Source organism: Oncorhynchus clarkii, chromosome 32 (genome assembly GCF_045791955.1).
Source record: "Oncorhynchus clarkii lewisi isolate Uvic-CL-2024 chromosome 32, UVic_Ocla_1.0, whole genome shotgun sequence".
Lineage (NCBI taxonomy): Eukaryota > Metazoa > Chordata > Actinopteri > Salmoniformes > Salmonidae > Oncorhynchus > Oncorhynchus clarkii.
The window spans coordinates 15,550,501-15,570,278 of NC_092178.1; the positions used below are offsets into that span (position 1 = coordinate 15,550,501).

Below are 19,778 nucleotides of genomic sequence, written 5' to 3' on the forward strand. Positions count from 1 at the left end.
GACCCCACAACCATAAAGGGCAATGGGCTCTATGACTGATTCAAGTATTTTTATCCAGATCCTAATTGTTATGTCGAATGTTATGTTCCTTTTGATGGCATAGAAGCCCTTGCCTTGTCTCTCAGATCGTTCATAGCTTTGTGGAAGTTACCAGTGGCGCTGATGTTTAGGCCGAGGTATGCATAGCTTTGTGGAAGTTACCAGTGGCGCTGATGTTTAGGCCGAGGTATGCATAGCTTTGTGGAAGTTACCAGTGGCGCTGATGTTTAGGCCGAGGTATGCATAGCTTTTTGTGTGCTCTAGGGCAACGGTGTCTAGATGGAATTTGTATTCGTGGTCCTGGAAACTGGACTTTTTTTGTCTTACTGAGATTTAGTGTCAGGACCCAGGTCTGACAGGATCTGTGCAGAAGATCTAGGTGCTGCTGTAGGCCTTCCTTGGTTGGGGACAGAAACACCAGATCATCAGCAAACAGTAGACATTTGACTTCAGATTCTAGTAGGGTGAGGCGGGTGCTGGAGGCTGTGCTAGTGCCCTTGCCAATTCGTTGATATCTAAATTGAAGAGAGTGGGGCTTAAGCTGCATCCCTGTTTTTTTGCCAATTTTAACCGCACAGTTGTTGTTTGTGTACATGGATTTTATAATATGGTATGTTTTACCCCCAACACCACTTTCCATCAATTTGTATAGCAGACCCTCATGCCAAATTGAGTCAAAGGTTTTTTTAAATCAACAAAGCATGAGAAGCCCTTGCCATTGTTTTGCTTGTTTGTTTGTCAATTAGGGTGTGCAGGGTGAACACGTGGTCTATCGTACGGTAATTTGGTAAAAAGCCTATTTGACATTTGCTCAGTACATTGTTTTCACTGAAGAAATGTACAAGTCTGCTATTAATGATAATGCAGAGGATTTTCCCAAGGTTGCTGTCGACCCATATCCTATGGTAGTTATTGGGGTCAAATTCGTCTCCACTTTTGTGAATTGGGGTGATTATTCCTTGGTTCCAAATATTGTCGAAGATGCCAGAGCTGAAGATGATGTTAAAGAGTTTAAGTATAGCAGATTGGAATTTGTGGTCTGTATACTTTATCATTTCATTGAGGATACCATCAACACAACAGTCTCTCTCTCTCGCTCTCTCTCCCTCTCCTTCTCTCTCTCTTTCTCTCCTTCAGGTTGATCTCCTTCCAGGAGTTTGTGGCTTTTGAGTCGGTCCTGTGTGCTCCAGATGCTCTCTACATGGTCGCCTTCCTGCTGTTTGACAAGACTGGCAAAGGAGCAGCCACCTACGGTACGTAACCTTCCCTCTGGTTTGATTGACAGCTCTATTTTAGCTCTAACCCTCTAATCCCCTGGTATGATTTGTGACATATGAGAGACCTGTGATATGCAGGTGACCGTTGAAGTACAAAATGTTTACACTTATAGCTAGGCTTTTAATATGTAAGTGAAGGAAGAATTCTTAGTACACTGTGAGGTCTTTTATTTACTGAAAGTAAATTTCATTGGACATTTTGTTATTTTGGAAGAAGTTGATAATAAAATATGTTTTACTCTCTCAAAATGACAAAAAATTATTTTGTCACACATAACCATCAGAGTCAATGACAGTAACCTTAGCCCCTATGAAGGTGACAGTGTAAGCACCCCTATGGAGATGACAGGATGACAGATATTGGTTTTGGAAGGGTGGAGGGGTGGAGGGGGAGAAGACATGTCTGTCGGAAAGGAGGGGAGTGTGTGTGTGATTGGCACCATTACCCAGAAGCCTCCGAGCCCAGAGGTTAGAAGAGGAGACATTTGTACGTGTTGCTCATTTCACATTTCCCTAATTGATTTAAACAACCCTAATTTTGCCTTCTGTAGGTGTGCCACATTAGCACATTAGGACTGATTTGAAATGCAGCACACATATCTTGGGCACAAAAAGAGAGAAACTAAATTCCATTCTAATTGTTGCTCGTCGGCAGGGAGTAAGATCATTGTGGTTCATTATATATGCACATATGTTAATTTTCATATTTTAAAAGCTCAATTAGACTATTTATCTGTAGCTTGGTATATCTGGTTTAGTAATTGAAAGGTCTGTTGTTTTTCTGCCTTCTGAAAGGTTAATGAATATAGCCTACCTGAATGCTACTGTGGCTATGCTAGGAGATGCAATAAGAAGTCAAATATTTCACATACACTGCTGTCTGTACCTCATGTTCTGCTACCATTTTAACTTGTGTCTGAGATTATGGTCTTGTCAAAGTCACTTTTTTGTGATCCATTCCATCATTTTCTCTTTTCTCTTTGCTTTTTCATTAGATTAAATGGCCTTCTCCATCTCAACCACTATAACAAGTCACTCCTTTATAACTTATTAAAAGCATTCATTGCTGCGGCTTAGCTGCATTAAAGACAGTTTGTTTTTCAACATCAATGGCTTGTTCTGATTTCTTATTTCTTTTCATAACATTTTTGTACTCTCTTTTCTTGTTTGTTAGTAACCTGTGTAATTTATATTAAGTGAACACGGAAAAACATATATTTTTACATGAAGGGATGAATACACTGTTATTTCTTAGTGTTTCATAAAAATACATCCATAATTTGGTGGAATAGAGTTCCACAAACCGTGACATGAATGCATGTTAAAACGGGATTGTACTGCAGCCAAAGAGATAAAAAAAGAGGATAAAAGGTTGCCTGGGTGTCGACAGGTCCATAAAGGCTGATAATATAAACGGCAGGTCTGGAATGGGGAATGGCACTGCAGTGTTACACTGTTGAGTAAATGCAGCATTTTTATTGCCTCATTAAAGTGTAAAACCTGCTGAAGCTGTCTTGTTCCAAAAGGTAGGGGGAAAAATCACACTCCATATTTCTAGTGTGCGGCCCAAATCCCTCTCTCATTTCTCTTTAAGTTATTTATTCCCCTCTTAGTTACACTAATACATACTAGCAGGTTTGAAACACGTTTCTGGTTTCGTGGTGTAATAAGGAGTAGGTTCCTCTGGCTCTGTTTGTTTTGGTTTCTCTGATAAGGGTGTAATCATTTGGGCTGGTGTTCAATGTCTCCCACCTACATTACCTCTATTGGCTGAGACTGATACAGAATTTTAAAAGTGTGTAATCACATAGCTTCACATATTTTATAGCTACAGTATGCCTACAGTACTGTCTAATGCAATGCTACAGCTAACCAGCCATCTACAGTAGTCTGTCAACATTGTCTGAATGAAAAGGGGACGGATTTCATTAAAGGTGCTTGTCTCGTCTCTCCTCAGAGGACGTGAAGCAGGTCTTCAGCCAAACCACAAACCATCAGCACATCCCCTTTAACTGGGACTCTGACTTCATGCGGCTGCACTTCGGCATGGAGAGGACCAAGCACCTCAGCTATGGAGAGTTCACCCAGTTCCTCCTGGTGGGTTAAAATTCTCTATATCACCTTGCAGTCACATAGACTGTCTCTCTCTCTCTCTCTCTCGCTCTCTCTCTTTCTGTCTGAGCAAATTCTTTGTCCACGTCAATGTGTCTCTGTCAGTCAGATGTCCGTTTAAATATGCGTCTCCCTCTTTATCTCTCTGTCAGTGTTTCTATCTCGCTCTCAATTTCATCCTCTCCATTCGTGTCCGACTTTGTCTATCTGTCTGTCAAGTCTTTTTCATTTTGCCTTCAGACCCTGTATATTAATTATGGTATGGAATTTTCTTCTGACAAAGTCAATGAAACCACATTAGTTTTCGTGTTTGACCTTTACTATAACCTCCTTGTCTGTATTCAGACTGTGTGTGATGCCGATGGTGTGTGTGTCTGTATTCAGGAAGTGTGTGATGCCGATGGTGTGTGTGTCTGTATTCAGGAAGTGTGTGATGCCGATGGTGTGTGTGTCTGTATTCAGGCTGTGTGTGATGCCGATGGTGTGTGTGTCTGTATTCAGGCTGTGTGTGATGCCGATGGTGTGTGTGTCTGTATTCAGGCTGTGTGTGATGCCGATGGTGTGTGTGTCTGTATTCAGGCTGTGTGTGATGCCGATGGTGTGTGTGTCTGTATTCAGGAAGTGTGTGATGCCGATGGTGTGTGTGTCTGTATTCAGGCTGTGTGTGATGCCGATGGTGTGTGTGTCTGTATTCAGGAAGTGTGTGATGCCGATGGTGTGTGTGTCTGTATTCAGGAAGTGTGTGATGCCGATGGTGTGTGTGTCTGTATTCAGGCTTTGTGTGATGCCGATGGTGTGTGTGTCTGTATTCAGGCTGTGTGTGATGCCGATGGTGTGTGTGTCTGTATTCAGGAAGTGTGTGATGCCGATGGTGTGTGTGTCTGTATTCAGGCTGTGTGTGATGCCGATGGTGTGTGTGTCTGTATTCAGGAAGTGTGTGATGCCGATGGTGTGTGTGTCTGTATTCAGGCTGTGTGTGATGCCGATGGTGTGTGTGTCTGTATTCAGGCTGTGTGTGATGCCGATAGTGTGTGTGTCTGTATTTAGGCTGTGTGTGATGCCGGATGGTGTGTGTGTCTGTATTCAGTGTGTGTGATGCCCACGATGTGTGCGTGTCTGTATTCAGTGTGTGTGATGCCCATGATGTGTGTGTGTCTGTATTCAGTGTTGGGGATGCCTATCCAGCCTTGGCTTGATACACACTCTCAGGTTCCTCTACTTGGTCCTGTTTCCCCAAAACAGCCAGCCATATTAACCTGATTCTACTTGGTCCTGTTTCCCCAACACAGTCAGCCATATTAAACTGATTCAACTTGATCCTGTTTCCCCAACACAGCCAGCCATATTAACCTGATTCTACTTGGTCCTGTTTCCCCAACACAGCCAGCCATATTAACCTGATTAGTCATCAATGAAACACTGAGGGTATATTTTAGAACACGCTGGAATTAGTTTTCTATTACAGTTAAGTGACGTAACCACCAACATAGACCTACTCCACCTACAGTGGGGAGAACAAGTATTTGATACACTGAAGATTTTGCAGGTTTTTCTTCTTACAGAACATGTAGAGGTCTGCTCTCATGACCTGTTAGTTTTTCTTTAAGAATCCCTCCTGTTCTCCACTCATTACCTGTATTAACTGCACCTGTTTGAACTCGTTACCTGTATAAAAGACACCTGTCCACACACTCAATCAAACAGACTCCAACGTCTCCACAATGGCCAAGACCAGAGAGCTGTGTAAGGACATCAGGGTTAAAATTGTAGACCTGCACAAGGCTGGGATGGGCTACAGGACAATAGGCAAGCAGCTTGGTGAGAAGGCAACAACTGTTGGCGCAATTATTAGAAAACGGAAGAAGTTCAAGATGACGGTCAATCACCCTTGGTCTGGGGCTCCATGCAAGATCTCACCTCGTGGGGCATCAATGAGGAAGGTGAGGGATCAGCCCAGAACTACACGGCAGGACCTGGTCAATGACCTGGAGAGAGCTGGGACCACAGTCTCAAAGAAAACCATTAGTAACACACTACGCCGTCATGGATTAAAATCCTACAGCGCACGCAAGGTCCCCCTGCTCAAGCCAGCGCATGTCCAGGCCCATCTGAAGTTTGCCAATGACCATCTGGATGATCCAGAGGAGGAATGGGAGAAGGTCATGTGGTCTGATGAGACAAAAATAGAGCTTTTTGGTCTAAACTCCACTCGCCGTGTTTGGAGGAAGAAGAAGGATGAGTACAACCCCAAGAACACCATCCCAAACGTGAAGCATGGAGGTGGAAACATCATTCTTTGGGATGCTTTTCTGCAAAGGGGACAGGACGACTGCACCATATTGAGGCGAGGATGGATGGGGCCATGTATCGCGAGATCTTGGCCAACAACCTCCTTCCCACAGTAAGAGCATTGAAGATGGGTCGTGGCTGGGTCTTCCAGCATGACAACGACCCGAAACACACAACCAGGGCAACTAAGGAGTGGCTCCGTAAGAAGCATCTCAAGGTCCTGGAGTGGCCTAGCCAGTCTCCAGACCTGAGCCCAATAGAAAATCTTTGCAGGGAGCTGAAAGTCCGCATTGCCCAGCAACAGCCCTGAAACCTGAAGGATCTGGAGAAGGTCTGTATGGAGGAGTGGGCCAAAATCCCTGCGGCAGTGTGTGCAAACCTAGTCAAGAACTACAGGAAACGTATGATCTCTGTAATTGCAAACAAAGGTTTCTGTACCAAATATTAAGTTCTGCTTTTCTGATGTATCAAATACGTATGTCATGCAATAAAATGTAAATGAATTACTTAAAAATCATACAATGGGATTTTCTGTATTTTTGTTTTAGATTCCGTCTCTCACAGTTGAAGTGTACCTATGATACAAATTATGCTTTGTAAGTAGGAAAACCTGCAAAATCAACAGTGTATCAAATACTTGTTCTCCCCACTGTATACCCTTCTATCCAAAACAGGGTACATTTTCTCCTCCGTAGTATAATCTGTGCTGCTGCCGCATTCCTTCTGTATTTGTGGTGTGCGAGCCATTTTCCAATATGATGTCTAGACGTGAAATCAGGGGAGAGGGCGAGTGGAGGAGAGGGAGAGTGGGGTGGTCGGCCGTGCCAAGTTTTCATCTACACTCACTATATCTGAATGAGCTTTCTATGTTACACTTAACTTGGACCAGATGGGTTACACACTGTGAAGAACACACTGATATTGTGTAAGTGTGTGTGTGTGTGTTAATGTGCGTGTGTCTGTGTGTGTGTGTGTGTGTGTGTGTGTGTGTGTCTGTCTGTGTCTGTGTCTGTGTGTGTGTGTGTGTGTGTGTGTGTGTGTGTGTGTGTGTGTGTGTGTGTGTGTGTGTGTGTGTGTGTGTGTGTGTGTTAATGTGCGTGTGTCTGTGTGAAGTGCAGCCAGTTAGAGTAGAGAATGTATTTTGCATTCATGGCCTGCCCAGTTCCACTCCACTGGTTTCCAATACTTCATACCAGGAGTACAGCAGTAATGCTCATAGCTCAACTATGAAATACACATTTCCTATTTCACTCAGTTCATTTAGTCAATTTATTTAATTCAGGGCTTGTGATTGAAGTGTGTTCTCAGTAGTAGAGGAGAACAGTGCTGTTATGAACCCACTGAGACCTGAGTGAAGATCTTTAAGACTTTAACAAGCTATTATTCATATTCCTCAATTATTTGACAACACTGCTATTTGAAAAGACTATAAATTATGTTCCTATTTGTGTTGTGAATGGTAAAGATAATACAGATTGAAGTAATGTATCTCACAGTTAATCACCGGAAAATGTAATATGCTTCTCATACAACACGCACTGTAAATAATGAGGTTAGTTTTCAGTGGTTTTCTCTATGGGGTTTCTCATCCTTATACTTTGTGTTTACATGTGTGTTGTATTCATCCATAATGATGACGGGCCAGATGCAAACAAGATGGGATTATCCCGGAAAACGTTCGCGCTGCAAATTTCTCATAAGGGCTCTCTCGCCAATTACTGTCACTGTGGAAGCCAGAGATTCTCCAGAATTACTTGATGTGCGTCTATGTAGGGCATTAGAGTGTGATTTGGGATGCAGACATTCTTTTTACCCTCTTGTGTCGTGGATGCCAACCAAGGGCTGAGTGACTTCACATTGTTGTGTACATAGCGTGGTTTGGTGATGTATGCCATGCGTAGAGGTGGCACATGGTAGCCAATAGCTATGTCAGATGTGCTGGCTGGCACACTGAACATGGATGGAGGGCATTAAAGTGGCTTTGTCATGTTATGTCTGAGCTTTTTAAAGCTACAGTCTACGATTTGGGTTGTGTTTTCAATGGTAATTTCAACGCTTGATATTCACATACGTAGCTGCAAAAAACCTGAATCCCAGTCTGTAGCTTTAAGGGTCAGTAATGACTTTAACCTGGTTTGTGTTGATCGGAACCAGAGGGAACAGTTCGAGGGAATCTGTACAGTATTTCTCCTGCAGGTATTCCATTGTTTAAAGACCTTAAACAGCGGGAAAGACGCCAATGCCTCTCGTATTGAAACCCAAAACAGAGGTGGCTCGTCAAATGTTTTTTATTCCATCCAATCCAGAGACAATTGAAGTAAGTGTATATGCCGTGGTAGTCTGGGTATTGGTCGTTCATCTCTCCTCCTGAAATGAAAACCATGTCTCTAAAACACTCACAGTTGTAATAAGTTACGTTTTAACAGGCTAAAAGCGGCTAAAACCGTAAACTGCTACATTTTGGGCCACAATTGTTCTGTTGTTCCATGTGGTTGTGGCAGGCAGCTCCTAACTCTGCTTAGTGTTGTCTTGCTCCAGTCTCTGTAACTCAGGGATATTTTTCCCACCCTTCTCTTCTTTTGACTATACTGCTCCAGCTCTCTTTTCATTTGATGTTTTCTCTGTGGTAGTCCCCACCCCCCCACCCCCCAATTTGAACCTATTCATCAGAATGTAAAAAAAAAAAAACGACTGAAAAAAATTCTGATTATGAAAATGTCTCTTTCACAAGTTATTTATGTTTATTTGCAATATGTTCCTTTGGATGGCTTCCATTTTGGACCTCCTCAGTACATTTAGTATAACCACCCCTAATGATGATTTTCCTAATTGATCTTTAAATGGCGAGCTCATATGCAGAAAGTGTTGTTGACACCCTGCTCTCACTGAAACCTGTTTTGCGGATTACACCTCTTTTGGGAGAAATGTCAATAGCAATTCTCCCCCTTTCTATTAAGCTTTTTGTAGGTGTCAATCTCCTGAAAGTGTTCTCTGGGGTTGGTGAGTGTAGCCGGAGGCCTGTTATGTTATCAGCCTCTAAATGTCAGTCACAAACACTTAGACGCAGGAATACATGCTAACAGATTTTGATGTGCATTACTTTTTGAATATTGTGTTGCAGGCTATTCTTATGATAAAGAATGGTAGAGAGGAAGTCCCAAAATCCATATGAATGTATTATTCAATAATATCTCTAATTGACTCAAATATAGTCAGTAAGTAGCATATGTTTATTGTAGTTTTACAGTTGTTTGAATTTTGGTATTTGTAGTATGAGCCATGACGAAGCGGTATTGTGTTTGAGGTTTGTTTACAGTGTGTCTCACCAGACGTGTGGTCACAGGTAGTGATAATGGCTTTTAATTTCAAAGCCCCACAGGAGTCTTCCCATGAGCCTGTCTGTTGTCTCTGTGGACCACAGAGGAGGAAGCTGCGTGTGTATGTGTGTGTGTTGTGAAATAGTGACCACTTAGGTGATTAGCCAGTCAGTTTGTGTGTGTGTATCCCCTGGAGTGCCTTAATGGGGGATTTGGGCTGGTGAGAGAAACACAAGAGTCACCCCACAGCAGCAGAGTGAGGAGAGGAAAGGAGAGAGGAGAGGAGAGGGGAGAGGAGAGAGGAGAGGAGAGAGGAAAGGAGAGAGGAGAGGGGAGAGAGGAGAGGAGAGAGGAAAGGAAAGGAAAGGAGAGAGGAGAGGAGAGGAGAGGATAGAAGAGAAGAGAGGAAAGGAAAGGAGAGAGGAGAGGAGAGGACAGGGGAGAGAGGAGAATCGGTGCCCAAAAATACCGATTTCAGATTGTTATGAAAACTTGAAATCGGCCCTAATTAATCGGCCGTTTAATCGGTCGACCTATACTTTCAACATGGCACTGTCATAAGATGGCACCTTTCCAACAAGCCAGTTTGCCCTGCTAGAGCTGCCCCGGTCAACTGTAACTGCACACAAGCCTAATATCACCATGCACAATGCCAAGCTTTGGCTGGAGTGGTGTAAAGCTCGCCGGCATTGGACTCTGGAGCAGTGGAAACGTGTTCTCTGGAGTGATGAATCACGCTTCACCATCTGGCAGGCTGACAGACAAATATGGGTTTGGTGGATGCCAGGAGAAAGCTTCCTGCCCCAGTGCATAGTGCCAGCTGTAAAGTTTGGTGGAAGAGGAATAATGTTCTGGGGCTATTTGTCACGGTTCGGGTTAGGCCCTTTCGTTCCATTGAAGGGAAATCTTAACTAGAGGTCGACCGATTAGGATTTTTCAACGCCGATACCGATTATTGGAGGACCAAAAAAGCCGATACCGATTAATCGGCCCATTTTTATTTATTCATTTGTAATAATGACAATTACAACAATACTGAATTAACACTTATTTTAACTTAATAAAATACATCAATAAAATCAATTTAGCCCCAAGTAAATAATGAAACATGTTCAATTTGGTTTAAAAAATGCAAAAACAAAGTGTTGGAGAAGAAAGTAAAAGTGCAATATGTGCTATGTAAGAAAGCTAACGTTTCAGTTCCTTGCTCAGAACATAATGAAAGCTGGTGGTTCCTTTTAACATGAGTCTTCAATATTCCCAGGTAAGAAGTTTTAGGTTGTAGTTATTAAAGGAATTATAGGACTATTTCCCTCTATACCATTTGTATTTCATTAACCTTTGACTATTAGATGTTCTTATAGGCACTTTAGTATTGCCAGTGTAACAGTATAGCTTCCGTCCCTCTCCTCGCTCCTCCCTGGGCTCGAACCAGCAACACAACGACAACAGCCACCATCGAAGCAGCGTTACCCATGCAGAGCAAGGGGAACAACTACTAGAAGGCTCAGAGCGAGTGACGTTTGAAACTCTATTAGTGCGCGCTAACTAGCTAGCCATTTCACTTCACTACACCAGCCTCATCTCGGCAGTTGATAGGCTTGAAGTCATAAACAGAGCAATGCTTGACACACAAGGAAGAGCTGCTGGCAAAACGCACAAAAGTGCTGTTTGAATGAATGTTTACGCACCTGCTTCTGCCTACCACCGCTCAGTCAGATACTTAGATACTTGTATACTCAGTCAGATTATATGCAACACAGGACACGCTAGATAATATCTAGTAAAATCATCAACCATATGTAGTTAACTAGTGATTATGATTGATTGTTTTTTGTAAGATAAGTTTAATGCTAGCTAGTAACTTACCTTGGCTTACTGCATTCGCGTAACAGGCAGTCTCCTTGTGGAGTGCAACGAGAGAGAGGCAGGTTGTTATTGCGTTGGACTAGTTAATTGTAAGGTTGCAAGAGCTGACAAGGTGAAAATCTGTCGTTCTGCCCCTGAACGAGGCAGTTAACCCACCGTTCCTAGGCTGTCATTGAAAATAAGAACATGTTCTTAACTGACTTGCCTAGTTAAATAAAGGTATATACATTTAAAAAAAAATATTATTATTTTTTTTATCGGCAAATCGATTTCCGATTGTTATGAAAACTTGAAATCGGCCCTAATTAATCGGCCATTCCGATTAATCGGCCAACCTCTAATCTTAACGCTGTAGCATACAATGACATTGTAGACAATTCTGTGCTTCCAACTTTGTGGCAACAGTTTGGGGAAGGCCCTTTCCTGTTTCAGCATGACAATGCCCCCGTGCATAAAGCAAGTTCCATAAAGAAGTTGTTTGTCGAGATCGGTGTGGAAGAACTTGATTGGCCTGCACAGAGCCCTGACTTCAACCCCATCGAACGAATTGGAACACTGATTGCGAGCCAGGCCTAATCGCCCAACATCAGTGCCTGACCTCACTAATGTTCTTGTGGCTGAGTGGAAGCAAGTCCCCGCAGCAATGTTCCAACATCTAGTGGAGCGTCTTTAGAAGAGTGGAGGCTGGTATAACAGCAAAGTGGGGACCATTTAAAACTCCATATTAATGCCCATGACTTTGGAATGAGATGTCCGGCGAGCATGTGTCCACATACTTTTGGTCATGTAGTGTATGTTTGTCTCTTTGTGATTTAAAGGCTATTTGTGTCTGTCTCTGTGTGATTTAAAGGCTATCTCTGCCTGTCTCTGTGTGATTTAAAGGCTATCTCTGCCTGTCTCTGTGTGATTTAAAGGCTATCTCTGCCTGTCTGTGTGATTTCTAGGTTTCTTCCTAGGTTTTGGCCTTTCTAGGGAGTTTTTCCTAGCCACCGTGCTTCTACACCTGCATTGCTTGCTGTTTGGGGTTTTAGGCTGGGTTTCTGTACAGCACTTTGAGATATCAGCTGATGTACGAAGGGCTATATAAATACATTTGATTTGATTTAAATGATATCTATGCCTGTCGCTGTGTGTTTTAAATGGTACCTATGCCTGTCTCTGTGTGATTTAAATGGTATCTATGCCTGTGTGATTTACAGTTTTTCTCAATAGCTTTGGCTCAATTCTCAAATGAGAATATATTTTTTCAAAACAATAAGTTCATATCTCTGAACAATTAGTATCTTGTTAACACCGGATTTGAATTTCTTATTAATTTAAGCAAATGACACATGTTTTGGCACGCGTGCAAAAGATTAAGTAAGATTGTCTACAATTTGCACAATATCTACATGCACATGGCTGATCAAAACTGATGAGTTGATTCTCAGTGAAATTGTCATACTCTTCCACAACTTCTAAACATGATTTCACTGTGAACCATCACATGCAAAATTATCTATCCAATGATCAAAATCAGTCAGACATACATGTATATTCAATAAATATCAATGACATGGAATGTTTGTAAGGTCTGCTAAATTGGCAAATTACCTGCCAGGTGACATAGTAATGAAATAGGAATCACAATCTTACAAATCAACCAATCAAGTTTGGAAGCATATATATGGAGCTTGCACACAGCACAATCACTACCATTTGTGAACATGGAGGAACATCACAACTCTGAACAATAGCTACATGCTCGTGGAAGATAAATAAGAAGATGTGTAAGAATGCGTGGTGGTGGTGTTAGGGGAAGACATAAAAGAGGAAGAGGTAGAAAGCATAGAGTAAGAGTCCCTGATGAAATCAGCCGCAATTGTGGTCCACAATGGAAGAGGCTGGTCAGAGAGTACAGCCTAACAGGTCCACAGTGTTATAAACCATGGTATGACAATGGAAGAGGCTGGTCAGAGAGTACATCCTAATGTAAACAGATCCACAGTGTTATAAACCATGATCTGACAACGGAAGAGGCTGGTCAGAGAGTACAGCCTAACAGGTCCACAGTGTTATAAACCATGGTCTGACAATGGAAGAGGCTGGTCGGAGAGTACAGCCTAACAGGTCCACAGTGTTATAAACCATGATCTGGTCTGACAATGGAAGAGGCTGGTCAGGGAGTACAGCCTAACAGGTCCACAGTGTTATAAACCATGATCTGACAATGGAAGAGGCTGGTCGGAGAGTACAGCCTAATGTCAACAGGTCCACAGTGTTATAAACCATGATCTGACAATGGAAGAGGCTGGTCGGAGAGTACAGCCCAGCAGGTCCACAGTGTTATAAACCATGGTCTGACAACGGAAGAGGCTGGTCGGAGAGTACAGCCTAATGTCAACAGATCCACAGTGTTATAAACCATGATCTGACAACGGAAGAGGCTGGTCGGAGAGTACAGCCTAATGCAAACAGGTCCATAGTGTTATAAACCATGATCTGACAACGGAAGAAGCTGGTCGGAGAGTACAGCCTAATGTCAACAGGTCCACAGTGTTATAAACCATGATCTGACAACGGAAGAGGCTGGTCAGAGAGTACAGCCTAACAGGTCCAGTGTTATAAACCATGGTCTGGCAATGGAAGAGGCTGGTCAGAGAGTACAGCCTAATGTCAACAGGTCCACAGTGTTATAAACCATGGTCTGACAATGGAAGAGGCTGGTCGGAGAGTACAGCCTAATGTAAACAGGTCCACAGTGTTATAAACCATGATCTGACAACGGAAGAGGCTGGTCAGAGAGTACAGCCTAACAGGTCCAGTGTTATAAACCATGGTCTGGCAATGGAAGAGGCTGGTCAGAGAGTACAGCCTAATGTCAACAGGTCCACAGTGTTATAAACCATGGTCTGACAATGGAAGAGGCTGGTCGGAGAGTACAGCCTAATGTAAACAGGTCCACAGTGTTATAAACCATGATCTGACAACGGAAGAGGCTGGTCAGAGAGTACAGCCTAACAGGTCCAGTGTTATAAACCATGGTCTGGCAATGGAAGAGGCTGGTCAGAGAGTACAGCCTAATGTCAACAGGTCCACAGTGTTATAAACCATGGTCTGACAATGGAAGAGGCTGGTTGGAGAGTACAGCCTAATGTCAACAGGTCCACAGTGTTATAAACCATGGTCTGACAATGGAAGAGGCTGGTTGGAGAGTACAGCCTAATGTCAACAGGTCCACAGTGTTATAAACCATGGTCTGACAATGGAAGAGGCTGGTTGGAGAGTACAGCCTAATGTAAACAGGTCCACAGTGTCATCAATTGTGCAAACATTCCGTAGGGAAAACAGGTAAATATGTACTTGTTCTTTACTTTTGTTACAGCATCTCATTCACAACAATACAGCAACTATTGTAGAGGTAAATGCAAGTCTGAAAATCACAATGTACTGTAAGATATGTATGCGGAATATACAGTAATACAGTAATACAGTAATACAATAATACAGCACAATTTGAATACAATACACTATCTGTAACATGATCTCTTTGTGAATTCTACATGTCATATATAGGACTGCACAACGACCTCATGCTGATGGCAGAGCAGCTCTACATGTCATATATAGGACTGCACAACGACCTCATGCTGATGGCAGAGCAGCTCTACATGTCAAATATATAGGACTGCACAACAACCTCTACATGTCATATATAGGACTGCACAACGACCTCATGCTGATGACAGAGCAGCTCTACATGTCATATATAGGACTGCACAACGACCTCATGCTGATGACAGAGCAGCTCTACATGTCATATATAGGACTGCACAACGACCTCATGTTGATGACAGAGCAGCTCTACATGTCATATATAGGACTGCACAACGACCTCATGCTGGTGGCAGAGCAGCTCTACATGTCATATATAGGACTGCACAACGACCTCATGTTGATGACAGAGCAGCTCTACATGTCATATATAGGACTGCACAACGACATCATGTTGATGACAGAGCAGCTCTACATGTCATATATAGGACTGCACAACGACCTCATGCTGGTGTCAGAGCAGCTCTACATGTCATATATAGGACTGCACAACACAATAGGACTGCACAACGACCTCATGTTGATGACAGAGCAGCTCTACATGTCATATATAGGACTGCACAACGACCTCATGTTGATGACAGAGCAGCTCTACATGTCATATATAGGACTGCACAACGACCTCATGTTGATGACAGAGCAGCTCTACATGTCATATATAGGACTGCACAACGACCTCATGTTGATGACAGAGCAGCTCTACATGTCATATATAGGACTGCACAATGACCTCATGCTGGTGGCAGAGCAGCTCTACATGTCATATATAGGACTGCACAACGACCTCATGTTGATGACAGAGCAGCTCTACATGTCATATATAGGACTGCACAATGACCTCATGCTGGTGGCAGAGCAGCTCTACATGTCATATATAGGACTGCACAATGACCTGGTGGCAGAGCAGCATTATGTCCAGGTAGGAGCTGTGGTACCAGTATGTCCAGGTAGGAGCTGGGGTACCAGTATGTCCAGGTAGGAGCTGTGGTACCAGTATGTCCAGGTAGGAGCTGTGGTACCAGTATGTCCAGGTAGGAGCTGTGGTACCAGTATGTCCAGGTAGGAGCTGTGGTACCAGTATGTTCAGGTAGGAGCTGTGGTACCAGTATGTCCAGGTAGGAGCTGTGGTACCAGTATGTCCAGGTAGGAGTTGTGGTACCAGTATGTCCAGGTAGGAGCTGTGGTACCAGTATGTCCAGGTAGGAGCTGTGGTACCAGTATGTCCAGGTAGGAGTTGTGGTACCAGTATGTCCAGGTAGGAGCTGTGGTACCAGTATGTCCAGGTAGGAGTTGTGGTACCAGTATGTCCAGGTAGGAGCTGTGGTACCAGTATGTCCAGGTAGGAGCTGCGGTACCAGTATGTCCAGGTAGGAGTTGTGGTACCAGTATGTCCAGGTAGGAGTTGTGGTACCAGTATGTCCAGGTAGGAGCTGTGGTACCAGTATGTTCAGGTAGGAGCTGTGGTACCAGTATGTCCAGGTAGGAGCTGTGGTACCAGGATGTCCAGGTAGGAGCTGTGGTACCAGGATGTCCAGGTAGGAGCTGTGGTACCAGTATTTCCAGGTAGGAGCTGGGGTACCAGTATGTCCAGGTAGGAGTTGTGGTACCAGTATGTCCAGGTAGGAGCTGCGGTAGCAGTATGACCAGGTAAACCATTGGTGTATTGTACATGGAGTTTTACTGTACTTCAGTGATACAGTATACAGTATATACTTCCTGAAGTTGTAGATACCCATAAGAACAGAAAACATTTATACTTTACTAAACTGTCAGATTCTAGAATAGGCTATGTAAAATAAACTTTATCTTCTGTTTCTGTGTTACTGTATAGAAAATAACGGAGCTGGAAGGACATGAAATGACCCACATTCTTGTTTTTGTGGACGAGGCTGGGTTCAATCTGACCAAAGGCAGGAGACGTGGCCGCAATCTCATTGGACACCGGGCCACAATTGGGACACCAGGCAACGCGGGTGCAATATTATAATGTGTGCTGCCATTTCTGAGAAGGGTGTGAGCACACATATTTCACACATTGGGCCCTATAACATGACTGTCGCTGTGTGATATAAAGGGTATCTATGCCTGTCTCTGTGTGATTTAAAGGGCGTCTGTGTGATTTAAAGGGCATCTGTGTGATTTCATGGGTATCTATGTGATTTAATGGGTATCTGTGTGATTTAATGGGTATCTGTGTGATTTAATGGGTATCTATGTGATTTAAAGGGTATCTATGTGATTTAATGGGTATCTGTGTGATTTAATGGGTATCTATGTGATTTAAAGGGTATCTATGTGATTTAATGGGTATCTATGTGATTTAAAGGGTATCTGTGTGATTTAAAGGATATCTATGTGATTTAAAGGGTATCTGTCATTCACCAGGTTTCCATCAAATCTTTTTAATGCAAGTAAATAATGTTGGATAAAAAAATGTAATGACAGGCCTCAGAAACAGAAAATTTTTCGGTAAAGTTTCCAAACATCAACAAAACTGTTATACAAGGTTGGATCTTTTTGTGTCTGTAAAATTAATTATGCGAGGAATGTCGGTGGAAATGCTTTTATGCTCAAATATTGATATAATAACAATGATATCAAAGTTAACTTGGAGTCATGCGATGACATGGTGTGTGGTCCTCCCACTACGACTCGTCAGGAAAGCATGCAGTTTATTAGGCTACAGATGAAATAAGTTATGAACTTCACAGGGTGGTGAAAGTGCACGGTGATGAGCTTGATGCTCCTTTCAATACATATCAAGGGTCTTATTCTGGTGACATGGTGATTGATGCTTTGCTGTTGTTTGACAATTATAAATAATCTCGCTCTTTTGTCCATAATAATAATCTCATGTAGGCTAGCCAAGCACACAGATATAGTTGTTGGCTAGAGTACACGTGCCAATACCAGAATGGGCTCATTCTCTATATAACGCAGATTTTTTGTGAAAACCATCAGTAGAGTTGAAAAAGCAATGGAAACCGATTTAACTTGTATTTTTTATTCGGTACATGGGAATTTATCCGCAAAGGGCATTTTTATGTCACACGCAGCCTTTTATCTGAAACAAGTCAATTTGATGGAAACACATCTCTGTTTGGAAAATGCGTGTATTTTTTTAATGCGGATTTTAGACTATTCACATGAAAATCTGTCACCAATTGGATGGAAACTTAGCTTATGGCTGTCTCTATGTGATGCCAAGGGTATCTATGACTGTCACTGTGTGATAGAAACAGTCTATTTTTTTTATTTAAAAGGTATCTGTAATTTAAAGGGTATATGTGTGATTTAAATGGTATTTTGAATTGAATTGAATTTATTTTGGGTAACAGACATATACAATAAAATGTTCAATATGGATCCAGAGGATATCACTTGAAAGTATTAATTAAAACGCTTGTTTCCACAGTGGTCCTCGATGGGAAAAACAATAACACATATAATGATTAAAAGGCAAGACAAAATTACAAACAACCATAAATATATTCATTTATATTGACATCCTAAAAGGTGACACTATTCACTGCACTTCTCCTTAACCTTAAAAATCAACCATATTCATTTCACGTTAAAACAATCTATTACTTGCACATTTGAATGATTTAAAGGGTATCTGTGTGATTTAAAGGGTATCTGTGTGATTTAAAGGCTATCTGTGTGATTTAAAGGCTATCTATGAGTCATGAGGACGGATGAGTCAAATCCTCTGTGTGACCTCTACTATGTGGGTTAGGCCCTGTACATAGTGTTTGTGCCCGCATGTGTGTGTATCTGTCTCTATTTGTGTGTGTATCTGTCTATGTACATGTATGTGTGCTATGTGTGTGTATGTATCTGTCTCTGTGTGTTGTTAATCTGTGTGTGTGTGTTCCTCTGTCTCCTCCCCAGGAGATGCAGCTGGAGCATGCACGGCAGGCCTTTGTTCAGAGGGACAAGGCCCACAGCGGCTCCATCTCCGCCCTGGACTTCAGGGACATCATGGTCACCATCCGGCCCCACATGCTCACACCCTTTGTGGAGGAGAGCCTGGTGGCGGTGGGTCTGGCTTCCTGGTTCTCTGCTTCTCCTCCCTCTCTCCCTCTATCCTTCTCCTAACGTGACACAAAGACACGGCGTATGGAACCTCAAACCTCTCTGACAGCAAACCAGGCAGTTAAATATCTCTCTCTCTCACACCCATACAAACACACACACACACACACACTCACACATGTCTGTTTTGGTGTCCTCATTTTTTCTCTCTCTTATGTGAGGAAATAATTTTCTCACAATTGTGGTATTACATGTATGAATGGTATGTTTGTGTGAGTAATTAAGTATGTACAGTACCAGTCAACAGTTTGGACACCTACTCATTCAAGGGTTTTTATTTTATTTTTACTATTTTCTACATTGTAGAATAATAATGAAGACATCAAAACTAGCAGCAGAGGTAACTCTGGGTCTTCATTTCCTGTTGCGGTCCTTATTAAAGCCAGTTTCATCATAGCGCTTGATCGTTTTTGCGACTGCACTTGAAACTTTCGAAGTTCTTGACATGTTCCGCATTGACTGATCTTCATGTCTTAAAGTAATGATGGACCATTCATTTCTCTTTGCTCATTTGAGCTGTTCTTGCCATAATATGTACATGGTATTTTACCAAATAGGGCTATCTTCTGTATACCACCCCTACCTTGTCACAACACAACTGATTGGCTCAAAGCATGAAGAAGGAAATAAATTCCACAAAGGAACTTTTAACAAGGCACTCCTGTTAATTGAAATGCATTCACGACTACCTCATGAAGCTGTTTGAGAGAATGCCAAGAGTGTGCAAAGCTGTCATCAAGGCAAAGGGTGGCTATTTTGATGAATCTAAAACATGAAATATATTTGGATTTGTTTAACACTTTTTTGGTTACTACATGATTCCATGTGTTATTTCATAGTTTTGAAGTTTTCACTATTATTCTACAATGTAGAAAATAGTAAAATAAAGAAAAACCTTTGAAAGAGTAGGTGTGTCCAAACCTTTGACTGGTACTGTATGTCTCACATGTAACTGGTTGTGTGTGTCTCCCTCCATGTCTAGCCTGTTTTATAAACACCTAGTGAACTCTGTCATTTTTCCCACAATGTTTACCAGCCATCTCTGGGTCTATGTTAGTAAACACACACTCACTTCCATTACAGACTCATTAAACGCAAGGCTGTATGTGGAACCAAACCTACACACTCTATACACTCTAAACACACTACATACTCTATACACTCTACACACAATCTACACACT

General features: G+C 42.4%; 1 protein-coding gene across 1 annotated transcript in view; it reads left to right on the plus strand.

Annotated features, from left to right (window-relative positions):
* Nucleotides 1-19,778, plus strand: part of LOC139391805 (electrogenic aspartate/glutamate antiporter SLC25A13, mitochondrial-like) — a 98,314-nt gene that overhangs the window by 9,672 nt on the left and 68,864 nt on the right. Inside the window, exons 4-6 of the mRNA XM_071139361.1 lie at nt 1,177-1,292; nt 3,274-3,413; nt 18,392-18,538. Of these exons, the coding sequence (XP_070995462.1) occupies nt 1,177-1,292; nt 3,274-3,413; nt 18,392-18,538 (403 nt within the window). The remainder of the gene's footprint in view (nt 1-1,176; nt 1,293-3,273; nt 3,414-18,391; nt 18,539-19,778) is intronic.